Consider the following 16,101-nt stretch of genomic DNA (forward strand, 5'->3'; position numbering starts at 1 on the left):
CAAACCCTGGCGTATCTCCATGGGGGCCAAGATACAAACTGACCTCTCCCCCCCCCCCCCCCCGCCAATGAAATCTTGTTTCTTGGTCAGACTGCCTAAAGCCCCTTCCCTTGGGCCCTACTCAGGAGATTCACCCCAGTAACAACACCTTCAGATCCCTCTTCTTGTGGGGCCCATCCAGGCTCATTATACCCATCCCTGAGTCAAAAGGGGAAATGACCTGACAAAGGTCACACAGCAAGTCCTAGCCCAACGGGACAGAGCCCATCCCAACATTGGAACCTAGTACCTCAGCGGCCCAGAGAGGGCCAGAACAGCTGTATAAACGAAGTCACTCTAGCTGCTGCTTGCTGGGACCGCTGCATGTGAGTGGTCCTCGTGTCCCTAGGTCAAGCACAGCCTCTGCCCTTCTCTGGGCCATGCTGACTCTTTAAAGGTCCTTACAGATGGCTCAGGGTGCTGGCCTTGTCCCCAGCTGTGGCCTCCTGGGGTAGAAACTGCTGCTCCTTGGCAGTCCCTGTGCTGGGCGGTAGCTGAGGCTGTCCGCTGGTGCCAGGCTGTGAGATCTGGCGGACCCTTCCGTTCATCTCCTTTCCCCTCTGCAGCCTCCGCTCCTCCTCTTCCCTTCTCTCTTCCTCCTCTTCGTCCTCCTCCTCCTCAGTCTTCTCCGGAGGGCCAGACCCGGGCTCCTGGCTCCTCACGCGACGTGAAGGTCTCAGCAGGATCCTGCGGAAGCCCTGCTTGAAGCGGTAGGAGAGGAAGCCGTAGAGGATGGGATTGGCGCAGCTGTTGGCGTAGGGCAAGGCCACCACCAGGAAGTAGAGGCCAAAGAAGGCGGGCTCTTCCGGCAGCGGGCACACCACGTTCACGATGTTGAGCAAGTAGAAGGGCATCCAGCAGAGGACAAAGAGCGCCACCACAGCCACCACCATGCGCGTGACCCTGCGCTCAGAACGCCGCCGCCGCTGGCACGCGGGGGCCTGCACCCACTGGCACGAGGGCGCCCGCACCCGCCGCGTGGCCGAGCGCACCTTCACCACGATGAGCAGGTAGCACAGGCAGATGACCAGCAGGGGTCCGAAAAAGCCCAGGGCGGCCGTGTAGATGATGAAAGCCGTTCGCCAGGCGGCCGCCGGCTCTGGCCACTGCATGTGGCACGTGCTCATGCCCCGCGGCACCCCCGAGAAGACAACCACCGGCAGCACCACCACGGCCGAGGCCACCCAGACGGCCGCACTGACCACGCGAGCCACGGGCGCCGTGCGCCACCGGGCCGAGCGTGTCGGGTGCACCACCGCCAGGTAGCGGTCCACGCTCATGACGGTGAGGCAGAAGATGCTTGTGAACTGATTGATGCCATCGACGGCCATGACCAGACGGCACATGAGAGAGCCGAAGGGCCAGTAGGACAGGGCGTTCTGGGCAGCCAGGAAGGGGAGCCCCAGCATGAAGAGCTCGTCGGCCAGCGCCAGGTTGAGGATGTAGACGCTGGTCACGGATGGGCTGGCCGTGTGCCGCAGGACCACGTAGATGACCAGTGAGTTGCCCAGCAGGCCCACCACACACACCACCAGGTACACCAGGGAGATCAAGATGCCACTCACGGCCAGGCCGGCCAGGCTGGCGCCAGCAGATACATTCCCCGGGGTGGTCTCCAGGGGCCAGGATGAGGATGTGTTCCCAGGGTCCGAGGTTGTGGGCACCGATGAAGGATAGGCAGCAGTGGCCATGGCTGAGGAGGAGCCGGTCAGTCACCGCCTAGTCCTAGCCTACAGGAAGGAGAACACGGCTTAGTTGTGGCAGAGAACAGCTTCTTTTGTGCCTCTTCACCACCACCTTAAACTTGGAGACCTACTATGTGCCAGCTCAGGACCCGATGAGCAGCTTGTGTTCTCTGCACAGCCCGGTAAGGTGACGGGTGCTTATGCTGACTTCTCAGATGAGACCCCCAAGTCCTGCCTCCCACCCCCAACTCCAGGTGAAAGTTGATATGGCTGTATCTTTTCTAGCAGAGGCCAGAACTTCCCTCGGATTTCTAATTCCAAACAGAATGGCAGCAAGCTGATGGCACCTCCTCTCCTGGGAGTCAGAGATCTCAGCACCTCTGGGCCATCACACTGGGGTCCCTGACCTACAGCCCCACTCTGGAAGGATGACTGTGAATGTGAGGGTGTGTGGCAGGATCTCTTCTCCTCCCAGACAAGCCTATGGATGAGAAATTTGCAGGCCCCCCGGAAACTACCTCCCCCAGCTGCAGGGCTGAGCCGAGGACCCTGCGGCTGAGTACTGGGTTGAGCAGGAGGATCCAGCGGGAGCGGACATTCCCTGGCACTTGGTGAGGTTCTTTTATCCGGACTCTGTGTGCCTGAACCTCGGGATTCTGCTGGGCTCCCCTGCTGGACTCAAATCTCCTGCATCGCCGAGATTCAGCCAACCCTGGGACCATTTCCACGGTCCCCTACCTCTCCCTTCCCTGGATCCCATCCTGCACCAGTGAGGGAGGCATCAAATGAGTCAGAGGAGCCCAGAGTGGGCAGTCTTGTGGAGGAGTGGGCTGCGCAGTGGGAACCGGGGGTGGGGGGAATGGAATTCCCCTGGCTTCCTCCTCCTCCTCCTCTTCCTCCTCCTTCTTAGTAGGTTGCTGCTCCTAGAACACCCAGGTACAAGGCCAAGAGCAGCTCCTCCCGCTGGCCTGACCCCCTTTCCACCCAATGAACCTCTCTGCTCGCCCCACCAGTTCCCTTGGATCCTGGATCCTAAGTGCTTCTAAGTCCACCCAGCAGAGTGGGCTGAAGGCGAAGCCTGCAGGCTCAGAAGCTGTCCTCAATTCTGTGTTGACCCACTCTGGGTCTGGACCCCTCCACCAGAAAGTGGGAGTGTTTTGGGCTCTCCTGATGAGAGTCTGAATGAGGGAGGCTCCTGGGAAGGGGAAGCACCTAGCTCCCAGCATGCTCCCGAGGAGGGAGCATATGCGACAGCTCTGAGCGCCAGGCTGGCGATGCCAAAGCTAGCAAAGCACCCCTGGCAGAGTGCCAAGGCTCTTCCCTGCTACGTTCCAGATTGGCTAGGCTCCTAGCAGCCTCCAAGATCCTGACTCAGGGAGCCCCCAAGTGGTCCTCAACCTGCCGCAGGCACTCTCAGCTCTCTTGAGCTGGGTCTGGCAAATCTGGGCTGTGGGCTGTGGGTCCTGTAGTGTCCTCACACAGCTGGCTGCTCCTTGTTGAACCCTGAACCCAGAAGACTTCAGGAAAAGCTGATGTCTCAGAGCTGACAAGAGCCCTATTCGCAGAGTACAAGGCATTCCTTCTGTCCTTCCAACTGGCCAGGAGCTACAGGGAGTCCCAAATATGTGGGCCACAGCCAGGAAGGAGTATGTGGAGGAGGACCTGTCACCTATCATCCTGTTTTACAGGCTGGCAAACTGAGGCCAGGCCAGGGCAGGCCCCTGCCTCAGTACTGTGCTGGACTCACTATCCTGCTGGCCTAGGCAGAGCTTGTCTGGCTGATGTTTGTGCTCTTGCACTCTGGACCATGGGCCCAAAGCCTCAGACCCACAGGAGCCTAGAGATGAGAATTTAAATTCTTGGAACACAGCCATGGATCTCAGAGTCAGGTTTTCAGGCCGAGTGACTTTGAGTCAAAGAATGCCACAACTGCAGACAGCTAGAGTCGAACCAGCCTAGGCGAGGAGCCGTGGGATCTAGGACCTTACAGTTCTGTTCCCAGAGTGGGGCCCCCTACACCACCCGGTCACCCTGCCCACTTGTTCTGTGCAGTGCCTCTTTATAGCTCTCCCACAGGGTGGCCAATCAAAGGCACTCAGGACTGCAGGAGACAGGAGAGCGCCTGGGACAGCAAAGAGGCGAGAGCCAGGCAAACCTCATTTCCAGGCTTCAGGCACAGATGCCCTCGGGGAAGCCCAGAGTGTGCTTCAAGGATGGTTCCTCCAAGCCCACACAGGCACATTCATGAGCCTGCTGAAGCGCACGCGCACACGCACGCACACAGGGGCACAGCTACCCAGCCAGACCCTCCTCAGACTCGGAGGTGGCGCATCCCTCCGTGGTACCCTGGCCCCACTCCAAGACACCCTCCTTTGCTGTCAAAGTTGACAGGCCAGGCAGGTGGCAGAACACAGAAATCATAGCTTTTCACCCGGGGAAGACAGACCTGCAATTTCAATGCCGTCCTTTCTTTAAGGATCTGGGCTCCTATGCCTGATCTAATTCCTCCTTGGAAGGGAGGGAAGGAGGAGGGAGGGAGGGACTTTGCCTCTCTGTCTGGTTTATCTTTGGCACAATCTGGCCTGAAAACTGGGGGTGGAATCTCCTCAGGGAAGAGGCTCACAGAGAGGGTGAGTGAGTGCTCCCAAGCCTCACAGCAACGGAAGGATAGCCCCTCAGGTGAGCCAGACACCCCAGTTGCTCTTATTTCACTCTCACTCAGCTCCTAACCCCCTCCAAAGCGCTTTCCCTCAGCACTTAGCCTACCACCCAGAACTAACAGAAACAGGCGTGCGCGCATTAGCAGGTAGAACACAAAGGTGCAAGAATGCTCCTGGGCTGAGACCTCAGACTCACATCCTGAGACCCTAGCAGAGCCCAGAAAGGGGAGGAGGGTCAGGTGAGGGAGGAATTTGAAGTTTAGAGAGGTTAAGTCACTTTCTCAAGGTCACCCAGCTGGTGAGTGAGAAATCAGATCCAAATCCACGCTGGCTTCCTTAAAATGTCAGGACAGCTAAGGGACAATGTGGGCTGAGGGCCCACTGCTGTCCTCTGTACACCTGGACCTTCCCCCAAAGAGGCTGAGGTTTTGTTTGTCACCTGCGACTGACGAGAGTTCTAGGCCCGAGGCTTGACCCCCAGGAGCACCCCCTGAAGCCCAAAGCTTGGGGATTGGGTTCCGCTGATGCCAAACTGCTGTGTGACCTTGGACAAGTCACTCCCCTCCAGTTCCAGGCTCTTCCTATTACAATGGAGACCACTCATTCCCACCTCCTTTGATGCAAAGGTGGAAGAGGCTTGTCAGATGCACCACTCCAGCACGAAGGGGAGCTCAGGAGCGAAGCCACACAGGCCCAGGAGGCCAGACAGCAGCTTGCATCTGGTTTGGTTCAGTTCTGACATTCTGCTCTACGGAGGCTCCAAGATTCTGGAATGACGGCACAAGATGCTGGGATTAATAGCCCTTCCTATCTTACAGCCCACACAGAAATCACCAAAAGCCTCACTGCTTTCTGGAACCCTTCATCCTCTGCCAGCCCTAGACTCAGCCCTAAGTTCAACCTGGTTAGAGAAAGGGCCCAGGTATCCCACCCTCCGAGAGCCCCATGAGCCTCCTTACCTGCCCACAGAGCAAGAGCTCCCTTTGTAGTCCACAGGCTGGGTAACATTCCGCAGCCAGGTACCATTAGAGCACAGCCAGCTGGGTCTCACATGGTGCCCACTCCTCCGGCATTCATGGGCTTGGGCCCTTCCTAGGCCCTTAGCGGCCACGTCAGCTCACATTGCCTCTCCCATCTGGTCCTCGGCCCTGACTTTCCACCTTCACCTGGTACGTCACCCCCCATCTCCAGGACACGTGGAGGGTGTAGGACACAGGATGGGGGTCCTCAGATGGCACCCAGTTGGGGGTGGCAGGAGGTACTTCCCAAGGTGACAGGAATGTGAGATAGCAGGGGACATAGGAAGCCAAGAGAAAATAAGGAAAGGGGGGGTGGGTCGGAGGTGGAGAGAGAGAAGGGAGGGATAGGAGACAGTGTGTGGGTGGAAAGGCAGAATGAGGGGGAGTAAGGAGAGATGCTGGCAAGGAGAAGGGACGGAGGAGGAAAGAGGAGAGGAGAGAATGGATGGACGGACGGAGGAGCTGTGAGAGATGCAGAAAAAGGCAGGGACAGAGGGAGGCAGGAGGAAGGAGAAAGAGGGGGTGGTAGGGACAGTGACAGAGAAGGATTGTGCCACAGATGGTGACATGGAGAGCCAGCAGAGGGGGGAGCAGGAGGGCGCGGGAGGGACCAGGAGGAGGGACTGAGAGCTGGGCAGCAGGTGCCAGACTGAGGGGCAGCAGGTTAAGGGCGGAGGCCGGGAGAGGGAGAGGCAGATCCCGTTACCGGGGAGATTTCAGCCACCCACGCTGGCCTTGGCTCCTGCAGGGACTTGAAAAAAAAAAAAGAGGGAGGGGGGGAGGCGCGGCGGGGGGGGGGGGGGCTGCCAGAGAGGCAGGACAGCCCCAGATCCTGAGGCATGCATGACTATGGGGAGGGGGCTGAGCAGTGAGATGAGGAAGGAGAGGGTAGGATGGACACCGAGATGTGGGCTCCGAGCCCATATATCTCTTGTCGAGGATCCCAAGAGCAGCGGGGCAGGTCCAGGAGAAGGCAGATAGGGAATGTGATCCTGGGGTCAGATGGAGCTGGACAGAGGGGCAGAGCAATGAGATAGAAAGTAGATATTTTAGGCTTTGAGACCCAAGAGGCAAAAGTCAAAGATACACAGTGAGAAAACAATTCCCGATTCTTTTAACTGATACCATGTGAATTATAACAACTGCACCGGAAGACAATTGTCCATAGCACATCAACTAATGAACTCCCTGGGGGAGGGGCGATATTTTCCTTTGTTGGAGCCTAAAGGTGGCGGTCCCAGCACCAGCCTACCTATGTAAGCCATTCTTTCTTCACTGGACAGACCAAGTAGTAAACTGTGGTCATCTATGGCCACTGCTAGTCTAAAGTGGACATGAGTTCTGAGCGGCCCTAAGCGTGTCCTCATGCTCCACGGCGGGGCTCCTCGGTGTTGTCATTCTCTGTTTACGGCCTTCCATGGCTCTTCCCAGGACAGTCAGCTGCAGCCCACTATCCCTCTTACCTCCTGCCTATGACTTCCCTTTGGCTCCCCAAACTCTGAGCTCATCAATGTCGTTCATCCATTCATTTATCCATTCATCCTCAGACACTGTTTCCTCCAGCATCGATGGAGACTTTAGGGATGAGATTGGCCTAGGCAGACAATCCACACCACATCACTAAAGACAGAGTCCTACCTTGGCTGGAAGTAAAAGGAAACGGGTACAGAGATGGGGTGCCCATGACGGCGTCTGAGGAGCCGGCTTCTCACCAAGCGAGGATCTAGGTGGGACAGTCCCAGCTAAACCTTGGGGGGCTTATGGTCAGCTTGTGGTCTGCTCCTCTCAATCTGGATGGGTGGGGAGCTTCTGAGAAGAGAACAGAGGGTCTGTGCCTTGATTTCCACAGTTCTTTCACTGCTGCGCTGAGTCAGATCCATGGCAAGGTCAGGAGCCTCCCTCGGGGTCTTTGCACAGGCTTTACCTGGACATGTTGGGGGCAAATGGTCATCTGGTTGACAGTTCTTGCCCAGGACAGGGAGTCTCACCCCTAGATATCCAAAGTCTGTCTTCAGAGCCACGAAGTACTTCATGGCGACTCATCTGAGGATGGGGCATGAATGTCCCCAAGAACAAGCGCTATACAGAGCCCTAAAGTTGTCCTGCGCTGGCGCTAGCCTGGCACACAGTAGGCATTCATCCAATTTCTAATGAAAGAGGATGGAAGGTGGACACATGGATGAATGGATGCATGAATGGATAGATGATGGGTGTATTAATACATGGGTGTATTAATACAAGGGTGCATGCATGGATGGGTGGGCCGGTGTGTGCATGCATGCATGGGTGCATGCATGGGTGCATGCATGCATGGAGAGATGCCTACATGCCCACATGGATAGATACATGAATACATGCATGGATGAGAGGTGGATGAACTCAGAGTTTGGATGGGTGGGTGGATGGATGGATGGATGGATGGAAAATAGCAGAGGGACAAACAAGGACATGTTTCCTGGGGGTATACAGGAAACTAGAGAGGGGGGAGGGGTCTCCTATGTAGCAGATTGGGGTCAGCCCTTCTCTAGGAGGCTTCTGCCAGCGAGAGAGAGCTGGGGCTCCTATTGAGCCCTTTCTCTGCTGAGACACGGCCAGGAGGGAGAAGTGTAAGCTTACACCTGGTCCCAAACCTCTGACCCCAGGCTGGATGTGGTCCCTAGGGCTGTCAGATCTGCTGGGTTCACATCATCTACCCGGCACCCCCATGTGATCTCAGCCCGGACAAAACCATGGTAATGTCTCCACCCTCACGGCAGCGGGTTCCCGTGGCCAGCAATCAAGCCTCTACCATCAGACAAGCGGTTTTTCAGGAGCTGGGAGCCAGGCTCCTCCTCAACCGGAAGTCAGGAGTTGACCATGGAGCCAGGGAGAGACCTAGATACTGAAGCAGTTCTGTCTTCTAAAACATGAGATGCCTTCCTAGCCCAACGTTCTCACTAGTGTCCCCATCGAGGGGTGTCTTTGGGTCTGTCACCCCCTGCTGGCTCCTTCTGGGGTTGAGTCTCAGCTCCGCTATGTACTGGCTGTGTGACCTCAAATATGTGTCTGGTCATCTCTAAGGCCCATTGTCAGTGCCCATTCTTAGGGTTATGCAGATGACAGAATGAGCCAGTACACACACACACACACACACACACTGCAGCAGTTCCTGGGATCCATCGACTTCTACCTTCTTTAAGCTCCCGCTTGTGAGGTTCCTGAGGATCATGACCTTAGACAGAGGGGTTTCATCTTGGCTCTGTCCCAGCTCTGTGACTTGTGAAATCCCTCTTGGGATTTCAGTGTTCCACAGCAGAGACCACCTCACCACCTGGCTGCAGGGCACCTGAGCATGGTTGACAAGAGACAGAGAAGAGGCTTGTGGGGTATCTCCCCGCCACTCTCTCCTGGCTGAATCTACAATGTCCTCTCCACCAGCCTTCATGGGATTTTAAGAACGCCACCGCCACCCCCCTGCTTTGTCACATTGACTTTCTTTTTAACAAAAGGTGCTTGAAAATCAAAAAGGACACCCTGACCTTCCCTTCTCCCTTTGAAAGCAGGGCTGAAGGCCATGAGAGGCGCTCCCCCACTCTCCTCCCCCAGAGACAGGAGGATGGTAACCTGCCTGGCTACCAGGCCAGGCTGGAGAGGGTTTGTAGCGCACACACCTTCTATTTAACCCTCATCTTCCCATGGGATAGCTGCCAGGCTCCCTAGGCAGCCTGGGAGCCCTTGAACTTTGTTGCTAATGGGGAAAGTGGCCTGGGGAACTCTCCTATACCAATCAGGTTAATACGGCTCGTGTGTCGTTCTCCCCTTAATTGGCTCTGTGTCCAATTTCTTCTTGGCCTTGCCAAAGACCCTTGGACAGCAGAGTGAAACCAGCGTGCTCAGGAGGGTCAGTGGCTCTATTAGAATCTATTAAAATGCTGAGTCATAGGCAGACTTCCTGAGGCTCTCTTAGGGCCACCTGTCACTCACTGAATAAGTCCCTGCCGTAGTGCTTAGGGGTAACCTGCCCCTACTGACCCCTACTTCCGCTTTACCCCTCCCCTTGTTCTCCCATAGCCTCACTGCAGCCTAAACCCTTTGCCCAGGCTGCTCTCCACACCTCCCCTTCCTTTTTATTTCCAGCGTGTTGACATCGCCTGTTCTGAGGCATGCTCCCTCCCCTGGGCCTCCTTTTTGTCGGTAATGCAATTATTTTTCATTTCTAATTTGTTCCTGTGTTCTTCAAGCATTACTTCCGAACATGTTTCTGAATTCTGTGGTACTAAGAAGGCTTCAAATGACGAAAAGACAGCCATCCTCCAATGGCCCTCTTACCTCTCCCCGGTTTGTCTCAGAGGCAGCGCCGACCTTTAGTTATGTTTATATACACACATCTTCCTACCCTCTGTCCACTCCAACCCCTGCCCTCCCCCCACTTTGTATTTTTGAGATAAAATCTCACTATGGAGCCCAGATTGACTTTGAACTCCTGATCTTCCTGTCTCAACCTTCGAAGTTTTGGGTTCTTAAGCATGGGGGACCCCACACAACAGAAATTTTTTTAATGTAATTTATGGGGCTAGAGAGATGGCTCAGTGGTTAGGACCATGGCTGTTGAACTTAGGAGAGGTCCTGAGTTCAACTCCCAGCAACCGCATGGTAAGGGTTGGGAGAGATGGTGGGATCTGATGCCCTTTTCTGTCAGCTGTTCTCTTCTGTCATGCAGGCCTACATACAAGTGGAATGCTCATACACAAACACATACACATACACAAATCTTTTCTTAACAATTCACTTCATGTGTACAAGCTTTTGCCTGAATATATGTCTGTGTACCATGTACACGAATGATGCCAAAGAAGGGTGGGAGAGGACACCTCCTGCACTTCTGTGTGAGTGAGTGTGCATATGAGTGTGCGCATGTGCGTGCAGGAGCACGTGAGCATGCTGGGAACCAAACCCCAGTCCTCTGGAAGAGCAGCCGTTGCTCTTAACAGCTGAGCCATCTCTCCAGCCCTGTGTGCTGCAGAGATCTTGATTTCTCTCATTCTTGTTTCCCACCCTCTCAAGCATTCTGCACTCTTTCACTTGCTTACTTAAAAAGCAAGAACATTCATTTTTCTGGGGCCAAGCATTTCCACATGGCTCTTCAGTGCCCCCAAAGCCATGCAGCAGAATCCCCAGAGTCCAGCTATACTGAGAAATGTCTAAGAGACCCCCAAGCTGCTTTCCTCAGAGCTGCTGTCACCTGGGATGATTCCCCGGAACCATGTCCCCATCAGAGAATGGGTTGCTTCAGCTTTATCCCCAGGTCCTGTCTGCGTTCCTGAGTTCCTGTCCTCCTCTCTGGGTGCTCTACTTTCTCACTTCAGAGGAATGTAGCCTCTGGAAGGTGTGTGTATGCCTGAAAACAGCTGATGGCTCGCATTCATGGACAGTCATAGTGGATGTTGCCTTTGAGGCCGAGATTCACTTCGGCTTGGCTCGTGAAGGCCTCCTCTCTGCGTTCTCCGGCTTCCTGCACCACACCTATCCCCGTCCATGTGGCCCCTTCCCCTTTCTTCCTCCTTGCCTCTGTCTGTTATGAGGCTTTCCTTCACCGTGCTCTTTTCTCCATAGCTCTCAAAGCAATGAAGCTAGCTGATCACAGGTTGAAATCCCTGGAGCAGCAAGCTGAAATACAGCATTCTGACCCGGGGCTGTTTACCTCAGTCACTTTGTTGCCACTACAAAAAGTCACTCAGGAAGACTGGTGTTGAGAAGAGAGATCATCTCTATGACAATTCTTGACTTTGTGGTTCCAGAAGGCTTCAGAACTGATTCGTGGGAGGAATTTGAAAAAAAAAAAAAAACTTGGAGATGTGGGCTGGTGATGCCCTGGAATGCTGTGAGCAGAGCTAAGTCAAGCTTCGAGGCTGAACCTCAGGATACTTGAATGCAATAGGGATGTTGCCTGGAACTGTAAGTGGAGAAGGCCCTTTCCTCCCTTTCCTGCTTTGGTTATGGTGCTTCATCGCAGCAATAAAGCCCCTAGCCAAGACAAGTTGGTACCAGGAGTGGGGTATTGCAGTGACAAACCTGACCATGTTGTTTGGGATAGGGTTGTGGAAGAACTTTAGAACTTTGGGCTAAAAAAGCCCTTGAGTATTGAGAGCTTCATGAGCTTGGAAGGTAAGAATGCTGAGAGCAGTACAGGCAGCGGATGCCTGGCTTCTGAACTTCAGAGGGTAGCAGACTCTCTTGGGCTATTTGTGTGAAGAACCTGTGGTTCTGCTCAGTAGGGGAAGAAGGATCAGCTGTGATTAAGAAGAGACTGCATCATGGGGTGAGATATTCTGCAGTTGTTTCCTGAGGTTCAGCACATAGGAGCTGTGCTCCATCAGTGGCTAAGGTTGTACATTATGCTGGCAGCTGGACTTGGTAGTGTAAGAGTCACCTAGGTGGTACTGGTTTTGAAGACACGAAGGGGTCATGAAGAGCAGCTGAGGTTTGGCACTGTGTGGCAGGGCTCTGAAGAGAGCCCAGGAGAGGCTACTGGCGAAAGTACAGGCTCAGTTGCAGCAAGGAACCTGTGGTGGTTGAAATAGAAATGGCCCCCATGGACTCATGTGCTTGGATGCTTGGCCCACAGGGAGTGGAACTCTTAGGAGGTGTGGCCTTGTTGGAGTAGGTGAGGTCTTGGAGGAAGTGGGACGCTGTGGGATGGGTATGGAGGTCTCCTGTGCTCAAGCTATCCCCAATGTAGCACACAGTCTCCTTTTGCTGCCAGTGGATCAAGATGTAGACCTCTCAGCTCCTTCTCCAGCACCATGTCTGCCCGCAGGCTGCCATGCTTCCCACCATGAGAATAATGGACTAAGCCTCTGAAACTGTAAGCCAGCCCCCGTTAAACATTTTCCTTTATAAGAGTTTCTGTGGTCATGGTGTCTCCTCACAGAAACATAAACCCTGAGACAGAACCCCACCATTTTTGAAGACACGAGTACCATGAGACGGTCATCAAGAGCAGCAGGAGCAGGACAGTGTAGCCAAATGGAGCCCAGAAGATCTTGAGTGAATCCCAGATGTTTGCACTTTAGGGGTTTGTTTTTATTTTGTTCGTATTGTGACTGCACCCTGGTTCTTCTCTCTTCAATTAAGAAAAAGCATTTAATTTATTTTTGATTTGACAGGAACCCACAGTTGACAAACTGTAGGGCATATTTTTATATCTATTTTTCTTGAGTTTCTTATGCCACTACCTCCCTTCCAACCCTTTTCTGTCCTAATACCTTCCAACCCCCCAACACTAGGTAGGAGAGAATGAAGGTTATAAGGGAAAGGGGCAGAGTGTGTCTCTTTACTACTTACTGCTGGTTAGGGTTGTTGGGTCTTTGGGGTCCAGTCCAATCTTCATTTCAGGATATCTCCAACTTCTTCTCACCAAACTGCATCAACAGCGATCAGGAACAGCAGCCTCCTTTTTCTTTCTTGAAGGCCCCCCAGCGCTCTCCAAGTTCTGGTATTTATACCCTCTCAGAGTCCTCAGAATTAAACTCTCTGCAGCTGGCAAAGGTCACTCCCCTGATAGAGAATGAGACAATCATAGTCAACAGCTGGAGAACTAAAGCAGCCCCCTACACCTGAGATTAAAACAAAAACATGTTTACATAACATAACTGAGTTTTTAAAGAAACCAAAACTACCACTACAACAGTCTCTGAATTTTAAAAGACTGAATTTTTAAAGTGACCAAACTTTTAAATGTTTAAATTTTCAAAGACTGGGACCTTTAAATTTCGGAATGTTTATATTGTAATATTTAATATTAATGTATGATCTTAGGGAAGGACAATAAAGAACAGATTAACAGAGATGTGTTTGTCTATCAAGCTAACAAGAGGTCAACTGTGCTGGCTAGTTTTACATCAACTTGACACAAGCTAGGGTGATTTAGAAGGTTTCTCAGTTGAGGAAATGCCTCCATAAGAGCTGGCCGTAGGGCATTTTGGCAGTTGTTAGGAGAAGGTCCAGCCCATAGTGGGTGGTGGGCTGATCATCCTGGGTTCTATAAAAAAACAAGACTGAGCAAACCATGAAGAGAAAGCCAGTAAGCAGCACCCCCATGGCCTCTGCATCAGCTTCTGCTTCTAGGTTCCTGCCCTGCTTGAATCCCAGCCATATGGAACTATGAGTAAATAAACAATTTGCTCCCCAATTTGTTTTTGATCACAGTATGTTATGATAGCAATAGAAACCCTAACTAAGACAGATGTGGACAGAGCCAGTGCCCATCAGGTTTCCTGTGGGAACATGGATGCTACGGGAAACTAGACCACACTTGACTTACATTTCCTATGTCAAAGGACCTATCTCTTGTTTTATCTATGCCCTGAGATTTTGTGAGGCTAAGCTTAAAAGCAGTCAACTAATTACTCTGGCAGAGAAAATTTTAAGGCATTTCAACATTCAGGCTACAGCGGGGTGATTGCCAGCTGCTTCTAGCCATATTGGTGGTACTGACTGGGAGAAGAAGGATTTGAAAACCTTGCAGGTTGCTCTGAAAAGGGGCGGTTAAAGCTGGCTCTACGTGAGGAATGGATCACTAAAGAGATTCACATCATTGAAACTATAGCTGGGCATAGTGGCATATGTCTTTAATGCCAGCCCTGGGAGGCATGGGCAGGGAATCTCTGAGTTCAATGCCAACCTGGTCTACAAAGCCAGCCAAGGCTACACAGAAAGAACCTGCCTCGAAAAACAAAAACAAACAAAACCCAGCAACAACAAGGAAGCCAAAACCCTGTATCTGAATAACCGGACAAAAAAAAAAATGCCTTGAGGCCATCTCCAGAATTGGTCAGACCTCAGGCATTGTGGGAGAGTCCAGGAAGACTCTGTAAAAGAACTCATGGGTATGGCTGTGTGTCATATGTGCGTCAGTAGGTGGCAGAGAGGAGAGAGGCTGTGCCTACGCCCAGTGTTCTCACCTGTGAACATCCGAATGATTAGTAGCCTAACGTTCCCTGAAAAAATCCTGCCTGAGATGACCACCAGTCCAGCACCAGGGGCACAGACAGGGAGCTAGCCCGAGATAAACAACTCTGTCTGGCACCAGCTGTCTGGCACCAGGCAGGACCAGATGGGCTGCCAGGATGGGAAGCAGGCTGGAGACTAGAGACTGCGGTCACTAGGTGGGAGTGAGCCTGAGATAAACAACTCTTGCAAGGGAACACTTGGGTGAGGCCGGGCAAGGAGCAAGCCTCGGACAACCACCAGACCAGCGCCATGGGGCCTGGACAGGCAAGTAGCCTGAAATGGCCACCAGTTCAGTGCCATGCAGGCCCGGGGGTACAGACCACACCCAAGATGACCCCTACCGTGTGCCATAATACACACACTGGACAGACCACTCCTAAGACCACTCTTGAGATGACCCCGGATGCTCAGAGACCCTGAACACCACTAAGAGGAGCAAGTAGGTGGTGGAGAGATGGGAGAGAAAGAGAAGCAGAAGGATGTGTGCACAATGAAGAGAGGGGGAACTGGAGACTCGAAGATAGTGAGGAACAGCCTGATGTGAGTAGCTGGTGATGCCACCTGGGACCATGGTGGCCCTGGCCAGTGCTGTCACTGGGGCCAGCAGCAGCAGGGGTCTGTTACCACCAAAGGCCAGGCAGGGACACGTTGATGTCTGAGAGCTGTGCAGAGTGGCCCCCTCCCTCACTTGGGCATCCTGGGATTGCTGGACTTACCACTTGTCTCGCTTATGGTGGCAAGAACTGGGGAGAGTGTAGGCTTAGGAATTTTCACCAAACATACTTTATTTGGTGTCCTTAAACACCTTTACCCCCTTTCCAACCATCCCCCCCACCACCACCTTAGATAGGCGATTAGTTGGGGAAAGGGCTGTAGATCTCTTATATCTGCTGATGAGGGTCAATGGGTCCTTAGGGGATTACCAAATTCAGTTGTCAGGACACCAGCAGCCCCGTCCAAAGGCCGACACCAAGCAGCAACACGATCAGCACAATTCAGAAGATCAGGACGAGTCAGAGAAAGCCACAAGACTCAGTTGGATTGCCCCAAGAAGTTCCCTGGAACGTTTCTCTCTCTGGAGTCAAATGTCAAAGCACAAAGATCAGCTCAGTGATGTCGATCCAAAAAGTGATGCCTCGCTGTGCGCCCCTTTATATATCTCCTCTCCTCAGAGTCCACCTACTGATACTCTCAGCTGGCCAAAGCCATGCCCCTCACATGAGAGAGCTCACAGCCAAACAGCATGTGGCCTCTCACAAGCCAACCTCCAGCAAAACTTCACATGCCCAGCTTGCAGCAAAACATCACATGACAAAACCGAGTCTTCGAAGAAACCAGAGACTTCCACTTTAGGAGAGATTCCCTCCACCTCTCCCCTCACCATCTTCAGCATGTGGGAGACCTGGCCCGGGGCTCATAAGAGCAGGAGAACTGGCCCTGCTCCTCACCAGCTGCAGCCCTCAGGAGAGAAAGCCCTGCACCTCAAATGGGCATCACAGTAGGGCTGGCCCTGAATGTAGGGATTACAGGTGAACCAGGCAGGAGGGCATGAGTTTAGGAGAGCTGACCCTGCCTCTTCTCTGCTGTGCAGTGGCAGCAATGAGGGAGAGAATCCCTCCCCCGCGTTTTGCCCTTGCTACCAGTAATGGACAGGAAAGTTGGTCCCAATAGTGCCATGAGAACAGAAGAGCTGTTCCTATCCCTCAC

At 53.3% G+C, this 16,101-nt stretch overlaps 1 protein-coding gene and 1 non-coding gene across 3 annotated transcripts; one reads left to right on the forward strand and one right to left on the reverse strand.

Annotated features, from left to right (window-relative positions):
* Nucleotides 1-60: 60 nt before the first annotated feature.
* Nucleotides 61-5,976, reverse strand: Sstr3 (somatostatin receptor 3). Of its 2 annotated transcripts, XM_055603051.1 has the most exons (3): nt 5,344-5,976; nt 4,995-5,151; nt 61-1,769 (listed from the first exon to the last, which is right to left on the reverse strand). In XM_055603051.1, the coding sequence occupies exon 3, from the start codon at nt 1,728-1,730 to the stop codon at nt 441-443; it is 1,290 nt and encodes a 429-aa protein (XP_055459026.1). In that variant the 5' UTR covers nt 1,731-1,769; nt 4,995-5,151; nt 5,344-5,976; the 3' UTR covers nt 61-440. The 2 variants fall into 2 exon arrangements, with proteins under 2 accessions (XP_055459026.1, XP_055459027.1); XM_055603052.1 differs by lacking the exon at nt 4,995-5,151.
* Nucleotides 5,977-14,251: 8,275 nt separating this feature from the next.
* Nucleotides 14,252-14,379, forward strand: LOC129673383 (small nucleolar RNA SNORA17). Its single transcript, XR_008719657.1, has one exon. It is a non-coding gene; the product is annotated as a small nucleolar RNA SNORA17 (small nucleolar RNA).
* Nucleotides 14,380-16,101: the final 1,722 nt, after the last annotated feature.

This window comes from Psammomys obesus, unplaced genomic scaffold (genome assembly GCF_907164565.1).
Source record: "Psammomys obesus unplaced genomic scaffold, mPsaObe1.curated_primary_1811, whole genome shotgun sequence".
Taxonomy (NCBI): domain Eukaryota; kingdom Metazoa; phylum Chordata; class Mammalia; order Rodentia; family Muridae; genus Psammomys; species Psammomys obesus.

Coding starts and splice junctions, on each gene's coding strand:
- Sstr3 (XM_055603052.1), bottom strand. CDS start 1,730: ATGGCCACTGCTGCCTATCCTTCATCGGTGCCCACAACCTCGGACCCT.